The 19,433-nt window shown below is 37.6% G+C and overlaps 4 protein-coding genes across 6 annotated transcripts in view; 1 reads left to right on the plus strand and 3 right to left on the minus strand.

Moving 5' to 3' along the window:
* LOC123879488 (zinc finger protein 91-like) lies at positions 1 to 12,701 on the minus strand. The gene is made up of 15 exons (XM_045927213.1): positions 12,479 to 12,701; positions 11,914 to 12,048; positions 10,438 to 10,560; positions 9,632 to 9,777; positions 9,269 to 9,391; positions 8,431 to 8,545; positions 7,008 to 7,112; positions 6,241 to 6,392; positions 5,458 to 5,517; positions 4,487 to 4,603; positions 3,184 to 3,315; positions 2,025 to 2,096; positions 1,603 to 1,819; positions 903 to 1,049; positions 1 to 230 (listed from the first exon to the last, which is right to left on the minus strand). Exons 1-15 carry the CDS (start codon positions 12,626 to 12,628, stop codon positions 93 to 95), a joined length of 1,932 nt encoding a protein of 643 aa, XP_045783169.1. The 5' UTR covers positions 12,629 to 12,701; the 3' UTR covers positions 1 to 92.
* The window catches only part of LOC123879513 (zinc finger protein 773-like), a 21,868-nt gene continuing 10,842 nt past the window's right edge, over positions 8,408 to 19,433 (minus strand). The window contains exon 8 of the mRNA XM_045927263.1: positions 8,408 to 8,419. The gene's annotated coding sequence lies outside the window, so the exon portion shown is untranslated. The remainder of the gene's footprint in view (positions 8,420 to 19,433) is intronic.
* The window catches only part of LOC123879506, a 6,681-nt gene continuing 1,101 nt past the window's right edge, over positions 13,854 to 19,433 (minus strand). For 2 of the 3 annotated variants that reach the window (XM_045927248.1, XM_045927247.1), the window contains 8 exons: positions 17,920 to 17,994; positions 17,740 to 17,838; positions 16,816 to 16,914; positions 15,939 to 16,083; positions 15,351 to 15,442; positions 14,618 to 15,129; positions 14,145 to 14,194; positions 13,857 to 14,006 (listed from right to left, as the gene is read on the minus strand). In XM_045927248.1, the coding sequence (XP_045783204.1) occupies positions 13,942 to 14,006; positions 14,145 to 14,194; positions 14,618 to 15,129; positions 15,351 to 15,442; positions 15,939 to 16,083; positions 16,816 to 16,914; positions 17,740 to 17,838; positions 17,920 to 17,994 (1,137 nt within the window). In that variant the 3' untranslated portion in view covers positions 13,857 to 13,941. Of the gene's footprint in view, positions 14,007 to 14,144; positions 14,195 to 14,617; positions 15,130 to 15,350; positions 15,443 to 15,938; positions 16,084 to 16,815; positions 16,915 to 17,739; positions 17,839 to 17,919; positions 17,995 to 19,433 lie in introns of all 3 variants that reach the window. The other variant, XM_045927249.1, reaches the window with a different exon arrangement.
* LOC123879490 (zinc finger protein OZF-like) overlaps positions 17,920 to 19,433 on the plus strand; it is a 24,338-nt gene continuing 22,824 nt past the window's right edge. The window contains exon 1 of the mRNA XM_045927219.1: positions 17,920 to 17,984. The gene's annotated coding sequence lies outside the window, so the exon portion shown is untranslated. The remainder of the gene's footprint in view (positions 17,985 to 19,433) is intronic.

Here is a 19,433-nt window from a genome sequence, read left to right on the forward strand (position 1 = left end):
TGCTCCATGTGTCTGAATGTGATGACAAAAGTACGATTTTAGTCCATAATGAGTCCTTTCTCAAACTGTATGCATTATAATTTAGTTTTGTTTTAGGGTCCCGCGGTGACTGTGAAATACTCGCACGGGAGGTTCTGTCGACCCCACTCGAACATGATGGGGGGGTCTTCTTTGAAGATGTCTGCTTTTTGGGGCAAAGGCTCCGGCGGTGGAGGAAGTTTCGGTTTTATCTGGAAAACAAAAAGAAAAATTATAAGTATCAAAAAAAAATTGTAGTCAATGGCGAGTTATTTGAATTGAATTGTAGTGTCATAAATCAAAATTTCATAATTTGTAAATTTAAACCTGATTTACCTAAGTAAAACCTAAGTTAAAAAAACCGATTACGAAAAAAACGTGCATTTTTAAAGTCAACATGGTTAATAAACTTTTTTGAGAATTCGATATTAGTGTCAAAAGAAGAAATTCTGAGGTTTTTTGGGGTGCTGAACATGACCTCGATTTTCTAGGTTTTTTGGGGTGCTGATTATAAATATATTATGAACTACTAGAGCATGCCCGCGACTTCGTCCGCGTGGATTTAGGTTTTTAAAGATCCCGTGGGAACTGTTTGATTTTCCGGGATAAAAAGCCTTTTTGGTACCTAGGTAGCTTATGTCCCTGTAATTGCCCGTCAATTACAGGGAAGCTACCTAGGTACCAAATTTCATACAAATCGGTTTAACGGATGGGTATCGGTTTAACAGATGGGTTTTTCTTTTTAGGAATCCCGTGGGAACCCTGTACCAAATTTCGTCAGAATCGGTTAAACTGTTGGGCCGTGAAAAGGTAGCAGACAGACAGACAGACACACTTTCAGACAGGCATTCATAATATTAGTATGGGTTATTTGAGCGGCGCACCTTGGCGCTGCGGTGTATCTTGAGGTGCACGAGCTTGACGTGCGTGCGCATGGCGGTGCGCTGCGCGAAGCTGCGGCCGCACTCCGCGCACGGGAACGGCTTCTCGCCCGTGTGCGTGCGCACGTGGTTCGTTAGCGTGCTCTTGGCCTGCAAAAGGTATCACGAAATTGGAGAACCAGAGTAACAGACAACTCAGCGGATTTCGAACCTGAAGTGGCAAGGGGCAGGGCACATAGTTGGGGGGGGGGGGGGGAGGGGGATAGGGGAGGGGAGGGAACAACATACAGTCGAATTGAGAACCTCCTCCTTTTTTTGAAGTCGGCTAAAAACCGTTGGCGTCCCATTTAAATCTTACAAGTATTCTCATAGCATTATTTAATACTTTTGAGTCCGTTTGAATTAATTTTTTTTACTTTAATAATTACTAGAAGATGTCCGATTTCGGTTTTTTAAAATCCCGTAGGAACTCTTTGATTTTCCGGGATAAAAAGTAGCCTATGTGCTAATCCAGGATACTATCTATCTCCATTTCAAATTTTAACCAAATCCGTCTAGTGGTTTTTGCATGAAAGAGTAACAAACATACACACACACATACAAACCTTTATAATATTAGTGTGAAGTGTGATGTGATTGATGTTGATGTTGGATGCAATGATAGTGTTAGTGTCACACTGTGTAATTTAGTGACAATACTTACCCTAAACATTTTCCCACACGTATGGCAGACATGAACGGGTGGAGCCCTAATGCCTCGATGCACTGCTTTGATATGCTTCATCAACGAAGCCCTGGTGGCCAGGGCGGAGTCGCACTGCGGACAGCGGTGCTCCCTGACACCTTCGTGTTGGATGCGGACGTGCGCCTGCAGTGCGTTCGCGGATGAGAACCCCTTCGAACATACTGGACACTCCAACCTAGGGGAGAATCGCCGAAAAAGACCAGTTAAAACTATGAAAATTAAAAATACGGCTCAAAGGACCAGAAAAATAAAAAAAATTAAAAGCTTAAAAACTGTTTTAAAAATGGACGAATAATCATTGATAGATTTAACAGAGAAAAAAGTTACAAGCAACGATAAAATTTAGCATTGAGTCTTATCAAGCTTTCATTGGCACTTACTTGGGGGTTTTACCCTCTTTGTGCTTTGTCGTCCTCTTCAGATGTTGTCGCAATGTGTGAGCTGATTTAAATCTATAACAAAAGTAATCATTTCATCTGTTGAGTGTTGACTATTTCCTTTGTACTTAAACACAAAAAAACACTTTAGATTGTATTTTAAAAGTTTAATAAACTGAGTTATTTGTGGATCAGAACTTTGCTAAACTACTTCAAATAATGAAACCTTTAAGGGGCATGAGACGGCCTGCCCGCGAAATTCAAATTTAATTTGGTTTTTTGCAATTTGTAAACTAATACGACAACGTAGGCTTATTGAATTTTAATGGCAGTATCATCCTCACAAGTTTAATTATACTATAAGCAAAAGAAAAAAAAAGAACCCTTAAAGGATCACATTGTCTGTCATTTTAAGAAAACCTATAGGGTACTTCCCGATGAGCTATTGGCAGGCAGGTAGGTCTCATAGCACAAGTAAATGAAAAAATCCGGAAACCGTGAATTTGTGAATACATCATAAAGAAAATTAAAATGTGTTCATCAACAAATAGTATTTTCAATTTTCAAAGTAACATAACTAACTATACCAAGTCGGGTATCATATGAAAGAGCTTTACCTGTTCATTCTCAAACAGATTTTTATATATTTTTATGCATAACAGTTTATGATTTATCGTGCAAAATGTCGAAAAAATACCTGAGTACGGAACCTTCGGTGCGCGAGTCTGACTTGCACTTGGTCGGTTTTTTATTTTTCTTATTAATTTTTAGTCTTTTGTCAGTAATTTTTGAGTTTTTTGAAACAGAAATTTTAGCGAAGTTCTTTATTAGTTCTTTCTGAGTAAAAAAGCAGCCGGACTTCGTCTATGTTGGTGTTTTCTGTTTTCTGGTGCGCGTGCTCTGCCTTTTTGGAATGTTTCTTTTTTGTTAAAAGTGGCCAGGTTTTGTGTTTTACTGGTGTTTTTGGTGGTGGAACAGACTGGGAAGCGCTCTAAAGGGGCGCCGCGCGTGTGTCGGCGAGCGCCGGCACAGACGAAGTCCATACTTATATAGTTTCCGTAACTTGTAAATAACTACAAACTTTACATTGGCTAATCTATGTAAAGCCAGACGAGAGAGAGAGAAAAAAAAATGCAGCTATGTTAGTAAGAATTAATCTCACCTGACATCACACTCAACGCAATAGAAGTCCTTGGAATCGCTATGCTTGACCATGTGGTGTCGGATTTGATTCCTCGTCCGAAACATCTTCTTACATTCCGGACATTCGTAGTTTTTGACGCCTTGGTGTATTCTGTAAACAAGCGTAAATTAAAAATGTATTACACCCCTGACAATGTATAACATACCACGATTGCCATCTCGACCTGTCGCGTACTACACGTAAGTACCTACATAACGGATATGTTATACATATGTCTATTTATTTAAAGAAGTAGGTAGTATTAAAATCATCAAGTTGCAAGTGTAAATTAAAAATTTATAACACCCCCGACAAGTGAAGGTTACAGTAACTAGAAAAGGGCTGATAACTTTCAAACGGCTGAACCGAATTTCTTGGATTATAGACTAAGTACACTCTCGATCAAGCCACCTTGCAAACAAAAAAAACTAAATTAAAATCGGTTCATTAGTTTAGGAGCTACGATGCCACAGACGGATACACAGATACACACGTCAAACTTATAACACTTTTTTTGGGTCGGGGGTTAAAAAGCCTCAATAACTCAATTCAAGTTCAAATCCAAAATCCTTTCTTAGCGGATGTCTACGTCATAATAGTTATCTGCTGGCAAATTTCAGCCCGATCCGTCCAGTAGTTTGAGTTGTATGTTGATAGATCAGTCAGTCAGTCAGTCAGCTTTTAGTTTTATATATTACTTATTTAAAGACTAGATGATGTCTGCGACTTCGTCCGCGTGGATTTAGGTTTCTTGAAAATCCCGAACACTGATTTTAAAAGTTACCTATGTAAATTTGCAGTATGCAAGCTACCTTTGTACCAAATTTCATATAAATCAGTAAAGACCCTTAAGAATCCCTTAGGAACTTTTTGATTTTCGGGATAAAAATAGCCTATGTCCCTCACCCGAGATGTAAGCTAACTCTGGACCCATCAAAATCGGTTAAACTTTTGGGCCATGAAAGTTAGCAGACAGACAGACAGACACACTTTCGCATTTATAATACTAGTATGGATATATGCAACAAAGTGGTTTAAAAAATTAACCTTGATTTTTTTTGTAAAAAAAAAGAATATTAGCCATTTTAATCATGACTAACATTCCCTGTTCCCCTCCAACTAAGCGTAAAGCTTGTGCTAGGAGTGGGTACGACAATAGAGCAACGGGTGGGGTTTGAACCGCCGACCTTTCGGAATTCAGTCCACTCCTATAACCGTTGAGCTATTGAGGCTAAAGGCTTGTTTGGAGAGAGACGTATGAAGTGTAACCTTAACTACTCACAGCTGATGCTCGATGAGGGAGTCCTTATTGACGAAGCTCTTCCCACATTCGTTGCACGTGACGCGACCGGCTCCGGTGTGGTGGTTCCGCATGTGGCCGCGGTGGGTTTTGTCGTTGCTGTATCCAAAAACATACTAGATGAACATTTCGAGAGGGATCTCTAAAGCAGGGCTCTTGATTCGTAAAAGGTTGCTTTTAGGATGCAGTACCTCAAAAGGAAAAACGGAATGCTTATAGGATTACTTCGTTGTCTGTCTGTCCGTCTGTCAAGAAAACCTATATGCCCATGAAAGGCAGGTAGGTAGGTCTTATAGTACAAGTAAAGGAAAAAATCCGAAAACCGTGAATTTGTGGTTACATCATTAAAAAAATTAAAATTTGTTCATGAACGATTAAATTAGTATTTTCAAAGTAAGATAACTATACAAAGTGGGGTATCATTACGAAATGGCTTTACTTGTACATTCTAAAACAAAAATAGTATTTGATTTATCGTGCAAAATGTCGGAAAAAATACCCGAGTACGGAACCCTCAGTGCGCAAGTCTGACTCGCACTCCGCCGGTTTTTTTAATGTATAGAAGCTTGAGGTTTTTGCATATAGATCTCAGAAATTTTACCCCAGCAAAGCCGTGGGGTGAGTATAAAAATTTACAGCTAAAAAAATTAAAAGTATCCGGTTTGAAGGACCAATTCAAAATATAATTTTTTAAAGACTTATGTAATGTACATGATTTACCGGAGATTTAAACGTATAATTTACATGTTTAAAGGACGATTCACACCAAGCACGTACAAGGGACATGTAGTGACGCGCGTAGACCCCTAACACACCGGGTTACGCATACGTCCACGCTTTACGCAAGCGGTGTGCCATGTTTCATACAGTTCCATACATTACAACGCAATGGTACGCGCTACGTCTACGCTTACGCAGCCTATGTGAACGAGCTATAAATGATAAAAACTTACGTTGAAATTTTCCCACAGAGATGGCAAGTAAACACCGATGTAACACCTTCGTGTTGAGATCTGAGGACAAAAATATAATATCTATACTAATCCATACTTCCATACTAATATTATAAATGCGAAAGTGTGTCTGTCTGTCTGTCTGCTAGCTTTTCACGGCCCAACAGCTTAACCGATTTTCGATGAAATTTGGTACAGAGTTAGCTTACATCCCGGGGAAGGACATAGGCTACTTTTTATCCCGGAAAATAAAAGAGTTCCCAGAGGATTCCTAAAGACCCATCCGTTTATCCGATTGATATAAAATTTGGTACAGCGGTAACTTGCATACTGGATATAGACCATTTTTTAACCCGGAAAATTAAAGAGTTCCTACGCAAGAGAAAATACTATTCAGCAGTGGGTGGATGAATCATGCAACAAATGAATTATGTAAAAAGCACATCAGTCACTCGTGATGTATGAATGGATGGTGAAAAGTGTGGCATGATTAACACAATTAGACATACTTACATTTTAGTGATTGCATGTTGCTGACAATTATAACAATTTACTTATTGACAAAATGTATTACATTACTAATGAAATCACATTAATATACGTGAAAGTTTGTGTGTATGTTTGTTACTCTTTCACGCAAAACTACTGGACGGATTTCCCTGAAATTTGAAATGGAGATAGATCAAGAGTAAAAGAGTAACAAACATACACACACATACACACAGATTTTCGCCTTTCTAATATTAGTGTGATGTAAATAATTAAAAAGATATAATATGTTACCGGTAATGGTTAATGATGGCCAGTCTGTCAATCATGCGTCGTCCGCACTGAACGCACTCGTAGCGAAGCGTGTGCGTCAACGAGTGAACCGATGCGGAATATGCGGTAGGTAGATGCATAGAGCATAGCGAGCATTTGTATGGGCCGCGGGACTGGAAATAATATTTTAACTTAATATACAAGTTCATACGGAAAAACTTATGGCAGTCCTAAATAATCAAATCCGCTCTCTTTTATCTGTACAATATACATATAATATGTATACGCCAAACGGCATTCACATTGCTGTTTGGCGTCGGACGATTTTGACCCCAATCCAATTGGCATTAGACGTTAACCTTTCAAGTGTAACCACTCAGTTTAACGCGTTGATTATCAGCGTAATTATGGCGTTTTTGGGCATTGACGTTACCCTTAATGTGGTCTGAGCATGATAGAATCTCCCAAATAGTAGTTTTAAGCAGAAGTCTTTCAGTGCTTTTATTTTATACATTTTAATGAAAAAGTTGAAACTAAAACCTCAGCTACGATTGCCTTTAATAATGCCTTCACTTTTTTTGATGTAACATCCGTTAGGTCGATTTTTACGTATAAAATATAGCTTATGTCACCCGGACTTTTACAAAGAATCAATTGACACCTCATTCATCAAAATCGGCCCCGTAGTTTAGGCGCTACGGGGAATCTGAATACATACATACATAGACTGCTAAAATCATAACCCTTCCGTTTGGCTTTGCCGTAGTCGGGTAAAAAGGGCAACTCACCGGACTGTGTTTGAACATGTGGTTCTTGAGTTTGGCTTCAAAGTTGAAGCCTTTGAAACACAGATGGCATTGGTACGGGAATTTTAGTTTTGCTTTGGTTTCTTCCTGAAACAAATACAGTGTGAATAAATCACTTAACATGATAAATGAGCAGTTTAGTACCAAATAGTTAGTGTCATAGAGCTTAACATTGGTACTGATTCTGAGCACAACTTAATTTTAGAGTATTTGCATCCTCTTCTTATTAATGTAATATGAAAAGGACGGATATAGTTTGACAGTTTGAAATTTAATGTAGAGCTGTCAAACCTCGGCACCTGCTCCAATAATATTTGGAGTTTTGTATACATAATAATATATTCGGTAATAAAGTAAATTATTTTGTGATTATTAGTGTTTGTGGTTAGGTATTGAAGTCGGTTTTTGATGTAATTTTTTTTTTTTTGGAGATATATTTAATTACTAGCTGTGCCCGCGACTTCGTTCGCGTGGAATAGTGACTTTTCGCGCTTTATATAGCCACGGACGCTCAGGCGCGAGGCGCCGTGATTCTTTAAATTGACATAACTTTTTTATTTATGAACCGATTGACATGAAATAAACACTAAATCCTAAGTGAAGCTTACTACAATATATTAGTGAAAACCGTATCTAAATCGAATAAGCCGTTTCTGAGATTAGCGTGCACAAACACACAGACAAACAGACAAACAGACAAAAAAAAATTAATTACAATTTCGGGTTCGGCATCGATATAATAACAACCCCTGCTCCTTTTTTTTTATATATTTCCATTGTACAGACACCACTTTTCTACAATTTTATTATATGTATAGATGTTTAACACTAAAAATTGGTCGTCTGTAAAGTCGGTTTACTGACGATAGTTGAACGTGACAACAAAGGCCGATTGTGCTTCTTTGTCGCTCGTTCCGCGCTCTCGCTTGCACTTCAAGCCTTACATGGAACGCCTCAGAGCGAGGTAACGCCGCATGAGTCATGTTTTTTCGTGCGTGCAGCCGGCTCTATCGAATTATAAGACGTTGTCACGTCAAAAACAATAAAGCGGACTTTGTCTGTGTTGGTGTTAGCTGGCGGGCGTGCTCTGCCTTTTTGGAGTGTTTTTTTTTGCTAAAACTGACTGGAAAGCGCTCTAAGGGGGTGCCGTGCGTGTGTCGGCGAGCGCCGGCACAGACGGGGTCCATACTTGTATAGTTTAACTAACTTGTCACAAATAACTACAAACTTGACATTGGCTAATCTTTGTAAAGCCAGACGATACAGAAAAAAAAAATACAATAAAGCGGCTGACGGGAAGTGGCTGGATGAGGAAGGCTGAGGACCGGGTGTGGTGGCGCTCTTTAGGGAAGGCCTATGTCCAACAGTGGACGTCCACAGGCTGATGATGATGACTAAAACTCACCTCTTTTTGTCGGAGCTGTTCAGCTGGGTCCAATTTGATAATCCTAATCTTAGTTTCATCTATCTCTAGTGGTCTCCTCAAACTTCTCTTTGGTTCAAAAGCCTCAAATGCTGTGCTGAACACAATTTTTTTTTACTTAAAAATATTAATAATATTAGTTATTTTTAGGGTTCCAAACCTCAAAAGGAAAAAAGGAACCCTTTAAGGATCACTTTGTTGTCTGTCTGTTTGTCCGTCTGTCTTGTCTGTCAAGAAAACCCAATGGGTACTTCCCATTGACCTAAAATCATAAAATTTGGCAGGTAGGTAGTTCTTATAGCACAAGTAAAGGAAAAAATCTGAAGACCTTCACGGTCTTCAGATTTTCTGAAAATCTGAAGACCGTGAATTTGTGGTTTTTTGTGATTAACCCTCAGTGCGCGAATCTGACTCGCACTTAGTTATTTTTTTTAGTTAAATCGATAATTTAATGTGCTAAGTTGACTTAAAACTAACAGTGGACGTGGATTTTACGAATTTAGGAAGACCCTCTATTTAATCATTCCTAAGAAATAATTTATTCTTAACATAGGTGTCATTCCAATTTTCAATACTTTTATCCTTACTTTTAGCTGACGCCCGCGACTTCGTCCGCGTGGATTTAGGTTTTTCGAAATCCCGTGGGAACTCTTTGATTTTCCGGGATAATGTGTAACCTATGTGCTAATCCAGGATATTATCTATCTCCATTCCGAATTTCAGCCAAATCCGTCCAGTGGTTTTTGAGTGAAGGAGTAACAAACATACACACACACATACACACAAACTTTCACCTTTATAAAATTAGTGTGATACTCACTCTAAATTCTCTTGTTTTCTCTTGGTTTTAATCTTTTTCCTTACTTTCTTCTTTCTTTCTTTCTTCTCTTCTTTTATCTCCGTTTTAGGTAATAATTGCCCTTCACATTCATTTTTATTTGATCTGTAATAAAAAAACAATATTAAAGAAAAAAGCTATTAGAATAGTTTTTGATTAATCATGCAAAATGTCGAAAAAAATACCCGAGTACAGAACCCTCGGTGCGCGAGTTTGACTCGCACTTGGGCGGTTTTTTCAAAAATTTTCGAGTTTTTTTTAGTTTATCAGTAATCATCAGTACTATCACGTCTTTGTATTCGCTAACCTTCCTGTTATATTCTATATATTATGATTATGACTTACCTAATTTCATGCAAAGGAACATTGTCGTCACAGTCTGACAACATTGCTTCATCCTTAACTGATATTTGGTCATCATAAAAGTTTGTGTCATCCGCTTCTACTATTAAAATGTCATCTAGTTGGGACTTGACTATAGATTTTTCGTGCTGAAACAAACAGACAAGTCAAAAATTCAAATTTTTGTGCCATTCACAGAACAACTGTAAAAGTCAATAAATGTAAAACCTAAAAGCAGAAACAAATTATAGGACGCTGCTAAAATTAAATTACAAATAATTAGTTCACTAAATCACATCAAGATGGCGCTGTTCGCTATTGACTTGCAGTGATGCTACACATGTTGGAGTGATAAATTTTTACTATACTGGTTTGAGATTGAGAATTCTTGTACGGGTATGGAACTCTTCGTGTACGAGTCCGACTCGCACTTGACTTATTTTTTTTTTCACTGTTACTAATTTTTGGTATCTAAAAAATCTATGATAGACAAGTGGTAGAGGCCCGCAGCCTTACTGAAGGTCTGGGGTCCGATCCCGGGCACGCACCTCTAACTTTTTGGAGTTATGTGCGTTTTAAGTAATTAAATATCACTTGCTTTATCTGTGGAGGAAAACATTGTGAGAAAACCTGCAACACCTTAAGAGTTTTCCATGATGTTCTCATAGATGTGTGAAGTCTGGCAATTCACACTTGGCCAGGGTGGTAGACTATGGCCAATTCAGTTCTCATTCTGCTAAAAGAGCCGTGCTCTGTAGTGAGCCGGCGGTCCGTTCGTCATGATGAATCTTTGGTACCTTTGGACCTACCTCTAAAACTTGATGATAACCAATTTTTTTTTCTTTTCCAGTGTCAAAAACGAGGGTGGTACAGGTACTTAGGTGTGGGCTTGCGTATTTTGTGAGTTCAGGATCCGCACCATCTATTGGGAACTGAAATAATATCACATTTTGAACTGTATCCTAATCCATACTAATAAAATTGTAAATGTGAAAGTGTCTGTTTGTATACAGCCCATCTATAGTGACATAAAACCATCGAAAAATACAGCTACATAGGCTACCTTGCATCAAATGCACTAACATTTGATGCCTTCCAATCAGTGGCGTGCAAAGGATCTATAGCTAGGGTAGGCACAAGGTAGTCAGTTGCCTAACTACTAGCGGTCACGATGAAAAATGAGCATTGAACTATTTCAGTCAGGGTAAGCAGTGCTTTTATGACTCTATGATCTACACGCCGCTGCTTCCAGTGATGTTAAGCCTCGATGTTTGTTAGAAGTTCCCTAACTGTCACGAACTGTGCTATTGCAGGATGAAATGTATCAAAAGCCATTTTGGTTTTGGTTTTGTTGCGTGTTCTGATTAAAACCAGCGATATGTTCATGTAATCACCAACTTTATTTGTAACCATCAAATGCTGTAATCATCCAGAAATACGCTGACTACCACGATGTTGAGGTAAGCCAATATTACGTTATCTATACTAATAAATAAAATTGGAGTGTCTGTCTGTAATTTCGAAATAACTACCTCATATTAAGCTCATATAGTTATTTGAACGATACCAACACCGAATCACACGTTTTTAAAATTTTTGTCTGTCTGTCTGTCTGTCTGTTTGAAAAGGCTAATCTTGGGAACGGCTGAACCGATTTTGACGGGATTTTCACAGACAAGTAGAGAATTTATCAGGGAGTAACATAGGCTACTTTTTTAACCGACTTTCATAAAGGGAGTTGTGTTTTTCTACCTATGTACACCGAAATCTCCGAGATTTCTGAACTGATTTGCGTAATTTCTTTTTTAATCGATAGAGGAACTTTGCGACATTATTTCATAAAAAATTTGGAGTCCAACTCCTCAATCCTGATGCTGCAGGGGATCTGACCAATCCACGCGGGCGAAGCTGCGGGCATCACCTAGTTTCCAATAAAATGTTCGTTGCTGTGTTTAATTTCGTCCTCTGATATATGCTTTGTTAATAAAGTGTCATTGTCAGCTTGAATCATTGTGATTTTATTTCTTCCTTTCCCGGTACATCCCAGTCCAAGGTATGGGTACCGGTAAGGTGTTCCTCTTGGTAGTTGATGGGCAGGCAAGTGTACACAAACGACGAGTATAAGTATCCCATAAGTATGATGCATCCATAGTTTGATTTTCCACTCTACCTTAAGTATGATTAGAGTTGATAACTCATTTTGAAGAAAATGATTACTACTACGCGTTGCTGGGCTTTGGCCCGAGTATAGAAACTACAACTAACAACTAGAAAGAAGAACTCACAGGTGCACATCTCCTATGATAGTCATACAGCATGGCGTGTGCTCGGAGCACCTTGTGCTTGAACTTGACACTCTTGAGCAGCAAGGCGCTGCACTCCCAGCAAATCCACTGTGGCAGACCATCCGACTCTGTTACCTGCAAATCCATACTAATATTATAAATGTGAAAATATGTCTTTCTGACTGTCTGTTTGTCTGTCTGTCTTCTAGTTATTCACGGCCCAATAGTTTAATAGATTTTGATGAAATTTGGAACAGAGTTAGCTTTCATCTAGCGGACAGACATACTACTTTTTATCACAGAAAATCTAAGAGTTCCCACAGGATTTTTCAAAAACTTAAATCCACGCAGAAAACTCTATAAAGAACCCTCGGGTATGCAAGTTTCCTCACTGTTTTCCTTCACCATTAACGTAAGGATATTTAATTGTTTAAAACGCACATAGCTCCAAAAAGTTAGACGTGCCCGAAATCGAACCCCCGACCCCTCGAACGGGAGCAAGACGTCTTAACCCCCAGGCTATCATCATGTACATGAAAAAGTTATTAAAAGTAAAAATACTAACCACAATATCAGCTAAATCGATAAAAAGACTTCGAAAGAGATCGATCCTCGTCAGACGTTTGTCGGTGGTAAGACAACATCGGCATATCGCTTTTCCACACTCCAAGTCAGGTTTGAGCTCGCTTTCATAGTTTTCAGAGATTTTGTCCATTTTAAACGATTATTTGATGTTAAAATCATGAAATTTCTTTACAATTTTCGACTTCGTAAACAGTGCAGTATGGCGTCGGTCACTAGGTTATTTGACATTGACAGTTGACAGACTCAATCGACTGACAGGTGTGTCTGACAGTAACAACCAAGTGTTTCCACTTACAATTTTCGTTTTACCCTAGTTTCTGTAGGAGTTCCCCTAAAACTTATTATTTTCAAAGAACCCTGTCTGTTATTCTGTGATGCAGGAAAGACAAACTTTTTCATTTTCCCCTTTTCTAGCTCGTTTGAGCGTATCCTATATGATAAAATATATTAAAGATACCTACAAATATTACAGTGGGTGCCTAACTGTTACTGTATGAAATAAGGTTACATTTTGATTTACAAAAATGCCCAAGTTGTATCTAGACTAGAATGTTATATTTTTATTTAAATAATATTCTACAAAGGATAAAATGGTCAAAATAATTTACCACTGGTTCAGAATGCCAGCCGTTCCTACCGAGAAGAACCAGCAATATAATATTAGTCGAAGTGCCCTAAAAAAGGGCATTATCTCTGAAAATGTAAACACTGGTCATAACTCACTGACAAGTGTTGACAAGTGACAGGTGTAAGTGTGTAGTTCCACAGATGTTCCAGTATTCAGTGCCAACTCAAAAATCGATTTTCATTCATCGGTTGTGCTGCGACTCGATTTTCTGTTCTTATGGTCTTTGTACACAGTGCAGGTGCATGTTACTCGCAAAAGTAGCAAATAAATAATACTGATGAAATGTGTGCAATTTATTTACCTATTTTCTAAAATAAAATGGAATCCTTTATTTTTAATATGTAACACTTGACGTAAACGATTCAAACCATATTATCAACTAGCTGATGCCCGCGACTTCGTTCGCGTGGATGTAGGTTTTTTACTCTCTAACTCTTTGATTTTACGGGATAAAAAGTAGCCTATGTGCTAATCCAGGGTATAATCTATCTCCATTCTAAATTTCAGCCCAATCCGTCCAGTAGTTTTTGCGTGAAGGAGTAACAAACATACACACACACACAGTACACACACACACACACATACAAACTTTCTCCTTTATAATATCATATTAGTGTGAATAGATCTTCATTTTTAACCAATGGCAGTTAGAGAGACAGTGTTTTGACAATCAGATAGACCATACTATTTCGGTATAAAAACTCCAAGTTATATTATTTCAAAAATATTTAATTATTTTGTAAAATATAAATAAAATACAATGTTGGCGTGACTTAACTATAATAAAACTTTTATATCAACAGGTACATTTTATTTTATTTACTATGTTCACAAGCCAAGAGATATATGGGTGTTGGAGATACCACGAATACTGGTGCTTCTGTAAATTAAAGAAATATATTTATTAATAAAAACTTATCATCAAATTCCAATATGTACTTGTATTTTTGCAGTTATTACAATTTTTTACCCAGTCTTTAGTTAAGATACAATAGTTAGGTATATAAAAATGTCCAACCTGTAATTTTTAGACTATCCATTGAGTTGCTATGTTGTCCCTCACCAGAGCTGAAAAGAATAAAAGTAAAAGTTTATTGAATACTATGCTAAATCCCTTTTTGCCGAACGAAATGCTATTTTATTCATCATAATGGCAGATAGTTTTCTTAGAATAATAATGAAATAAGTTCCCAGGATCCTTTTCGATTATGATTTATAATTACTAATGTTAGTGATTGAGATAGAAAAAAATTACGTACTCTCTGAGGCACGGAGGAAACGAAAAGTGTAGATTTGGACCTCTAAACTTGAACTCCAAAAAAATAAATTGGTTGAGAGGGGAACAAACAATAATAAATTATGTTAATTGACAAAAATAATTCCATGACGTTTTTAATATAAAATAATAAAAAATACTATAGGAAAATTAATTACAGTTTCAGATTCAAGTGAAATCGACGAGTACTTTTCATATATGCTATAGTAACCTACCTCTTTTCATTCTGACTGATATTATTCATTGATTTAGACAAAGAACAGCTTTGCAAAGCAACATTTTGCAGATCTGCAAGTGAACAGGTTTGTCTTAACCTTGCAACTAACTTATGTTGCAACTGCTGGCAACTGCATTTGCAACTTGTATCTTCAATATTGATCCGTGGTATATTCAACCTAGATTGTTCATCTGTATGACAGTTACATTTCCCGCCATTAACTTGACAGTTGCATTTTCCGTTAGAGTTGCCAGGAGATTCTACCATTTTGGTCGAAATGGTAGTTTTTGGATCGTCTTTAAATCGGTTTATATTCGGATCTGATGCAAATTTTTCATTCGGAAGCGTCGGTTTTCGATTTTTGTGCATCACTGATAGTTGGTATTGTCCTTTGCGGCGTGCTGTTGGTGATATGTTGGGTGATCGATTCGGTGATGTGTGGGCTGATGTCGATTGCGGTCTCCTTAGGTTGTACTTTATTTCGTATTCCGTTGCTATTGCTTCAAAGACCTGAATAAATCAAATTTTATTATTAAGACATTGCTGTCCCAAAATAACATGAAAACCCTCTCTCCCTCACATAAAAATGATTGCAAGATAATGTCTATTACTGAGTTCTCCCAATACTAAAACAGAGCATGCCTTAGTGCCTTGAAAATATTCACTAGAAATTTTCGAGATGATGATTTTTTGCACCACAAAAAACGTCATGAAATGTAACAAAAATTAACCTGTTCAGCAACCAGATTTCTTGAATATGGTGATTCTTTAGGTGGCAATGGTTCTCTGCACAACGCACACCGTTCTAATCGGCTCCAACAACCTGAAAGGAAAGTTAACAATGCAAAAGCTTACTCTAGTTAGTACTTAATAAGTCGACACTTAATTAAGCATTAATAGCTCAAGGATAGAACATTAATAGCTTAATGTTTTAAGATACACTGAAATGTATTCATTCAAATCCCAACACTTGGACTAGATTCACGCTTAGATCACTTCAAATATAACACCCAAGCATACAACCAGTTCAATAAATGGGAAAGCGGAATATTTTTCATGTCTAGAATTTTTTAAATAAGGTGATTTGGAAAACGATTACGGGCGACTCCTAGGTTAATGATTTAAGTATTCAGCGTTGTTGCAGTTTGCACTTCGCGTCGTAATCGATAAGCATCAATTACGACAATCGTAAGCGTCAGTGTGACATAAGGAACGGTATGCGAATCGTACTAACGCGACAAGACGACCGCCGGGGAGGTATGCGGGGAAGTGGGAGTGGCAAACTTAACTCAATCAAGTTAATTACAATGTTATCTTACCTTCGCAGTACAAATGTGATCGTGCACAGTTAAGCGCTTTCGTCGCAGTGGCAGCGCACACGCAGCACGACAGCGCTTTCACTACGCCGGCGAGTGCGCGTCTCGACTTCTCTCCTCGGGAACCCCCGCCACAGCTCCATAGCAGCTGTAAATGTTGCCAGTGTAAAAAATCCCTGCCCATATTAGAAATACTTTTATAAGTACTTTTGAATCGTCAAATCATCTAACACTGGTTCAGAATGCCTATCCCACCGAGAAGAATCAGCAAGAAGCTCGGCGGTTGCTCTTTTCAAAGGTTTGATGTATGGTTTTGATAGATATTATGCCATGTATAAAAGTAATTGAAGTCCCGCGCATTGCTGAAGCGAGCCAAAGGTTAAATCCGCGCTCTTTTATCATTTACATATTCTTCGATTGTATGATATACTTTTCTCAGGAGTTTTAATAGAAAAGTGTCTTTGTTTGTTGCTTTAACCTTCACGCCGCAACAGATCTTCGAACCAATGTAATTTCTTACATGAATACAGTTAAAGAAAGATCTAGAGAGTGACATAGACTACTTTTCATTCCGGAAAATCAAAGAATTTTTAAAAACGTAAATTTACGTGGATAAAGTCATCAGTTAGATATTAAAAAAATCAACGAATTGAGAACCTCCTCCTATTTTGAAGTCAGTTAAAAATCAAAACTAAAGTTTAGTCGTAACTGAATATTGTTTTCACTAATAGAAATAAAAACTATTGAGAACTAGTGGCCTCTTTTATCAGGCATCTTAATATCAGAACAGCTCTCTAATCTAAGTAATTATCTATTTTTGTTTATTGCCAATGAATAGGTGTGTTGAATGCCTCTGGCATTATATTTATATGGTTTATACCTCTGGGTCGTCTCTGGGATCGACACCGCAGTTCCACACAAGTAAAGATACACCGTGCCCTTCGCCGTCACCTCTTATCAGACCAGCTACTTTGCCTATCTGAAAAAATAAAATAAAAAATAATAATGATAAAAAAGGTACAAAAAAAAATAAATAAATAAAAAGTACAATCCCACTTCTGATACTTCACGATTCATATTATAGTCATGCGACTAATTTCATTGAATTAAACTGATTTTTTAATTTTATTCCGTACTAAAGATCATTTGTATAACTACATAGTTACTTAAATTGATTGACCAAATTTAATTTTTTAATTACAAAAAATATACCTACTATTATAATATTAATAACGTATGAAATATATGTGAATTGTAATAACTACTGAAAACTAAAGGTAATATTATCAGTATAGTTGCGTGATTAGTAGTTCAGCGCACCGTTTTTTTTTTTCTTTAAATCTGGCTTTACTCTGATTAGCCAATGTCAAGTTTGTGATATTTTCAAGTTATTGAATTTATACAAGTATGGACTCCGTCTGCGCCGGCGCCCGCCGACATACGCGCGGCGCCCCTTTAGAGCGCTTCCCAGTCAGTTCCACCACCAAGAAACACCAACTAACACAAAAACCAGCCACTCTTAACAAAAAAACACTCCAAACAAGCATAGCACGCGCGCCAGTAAACGCCATCACAGACGAAGTCCAGCGCACCGTGTATATTCAACATTATGAAAAAATATTATAGTAGGTACATGTAGAATCAATTATTAAATCGATTTTATGATTGGTTGTATCAATGCAGAACCGATTACCGATTACTGACTTATGTCACTGTGGTTCCCAGTGGATTCCTGGTCTACGGTTCCCAGATTCGATTACTTTATTACCTAGGTACTTCGATCCCCGGCTACTTTTAATCTTACCGATAGTCCAAGCAAATCTTTCCCATCCGCTTGCAGTAAACAGTCGCCTGCCCTTAACCCGGCGATGTCAGCTCTTGACTCTGGAGTTACCTCGTGAATCTGGAAAAAAGTTTGGTTTTAAACATAATTTTGCATAGTTTTTAATGTTTTTCTTTTTATATTTTATAAAGGTAAACTCACCCAAGGATATGGGTCCCATAACGTTCTGGTGAGGCGAAACCCCAGGCCTTCGCCCTCGTCTTCAGGCAAGTTCAACTGTAGATAAACATTCATCTTTCAAAATTCTACGAGTATTTTTGAATCGTCAAGAGCATCTACCACTGGTTCGGAATGGCTTTCCTACCGAGAAGAACCAGCAAGAAACTCGGCGGTTGCTCTTTCCCAAGATTTGATATACAATATTATGCCATGCCAAGTAATTGAAGTTCCACGCATTGCTGGAGCGAGCTGCAGGTCAAATCCACCCTCTTTTATCATTTACGTAATCTTCGATTGTATAAAATGCTTTTCTCAGGGACATAATATCTAGTTTTTTATACATTTTTTAAACTTGTGTAAAGGCAAGTCCAAAATTGATTGCGGAAGTTTGTTATAAAAGATTATACCCATTAATTAATATTCTAATACGTCTTATAGAATTACGATTTTTGTTTTCAAAAATTTCTACTGAATTATTTAATTCAGATTTTGGAAGCTGTTTAAAGGCTCTATCTACTATGTAACTAAAAAAAAATGTATATATATACTTAATATTAAGGAAAAACAAAAAAAAACAAAAAACAAAAATTAAAAAAAAAGTTTTAGGGTAGGCTTATAATAAATACCTAATAATAAAGTAACGGATGGACGGACAAATGCAAATTCTCCTCTATCAAAGAGCAAGGATAGTTCTTGTCCCCATATAGGTAGACGCTGACCTCGCTTAGCTCGTTCAAAAATGCCTTGAATATTTTGATTTTAAAAAGTTTTGTTTGTTTACACATTAGGTAATATCTACAAAATCAAATCTTATCTGCGACCTTACCATATTAAAATACTTGAATGATTTCAAACTAATTTAACACAGACTAGGTAGACACTTTATGACCTCTATAGCACAGCGTAGCGTAGATACGTCCAAGGTTTGACTCCCGTCTACGGTCTAGACGTTACAGTACCCGGCAGGAAAGTACATCGACCTTTAGAAAGAGACAGCGATTTCGTAGAGCGTTGTCTCTGTCGTTGAGACCGACAAAACGTCATATTGGAATGAGTAACAGAGACAACGCCATACGAAGCCGAAAGTTCTAAGGCCTCATTCGCACTAGAGCTTTTTTTACGTCCGTTAAAAAAGCGTTCAAATAGAACAATAGAACAAATGCATTACCAACTAAGTATCTGTTCGCACGTCAACGCTTTTTTTAACGCGCACTTTGTATTTACAGCGCAACGCCGGGTATTAACTCAACGCTTTTTTAACGCATGTGCGAATTAGGGCTAAAGGTCGATGTACTTACAATATTTTTTGGTTTTAACCATAGACTTACGAATTTTTCGCTGTACATAATAAACCTATGGTTTTAACCTACGCTATCCTTGATTACCTAGCTGATGCCCGCAGCTTCGCCCGCGTGGATTTAGGTTTTTAAAGTCCCGTGGGAACTTTTCATTTCCCAGGACAAAAGTAGCCTCTTAGCCCGTCTAGTGAGCTCGTG

Source organism: Maniola jurtina, chromosome 28, assembly GCF_905333055.1.
Source record: "Maniola jurtina chromosome 28, ilManJurt1.1, whole genome shotgun sequence".
NCBI lineage: Eukaryota > Metazoa > Arthropoda > Insecta > Lepidoptera > Nymphalidae > Maniola > Maniola jurtina.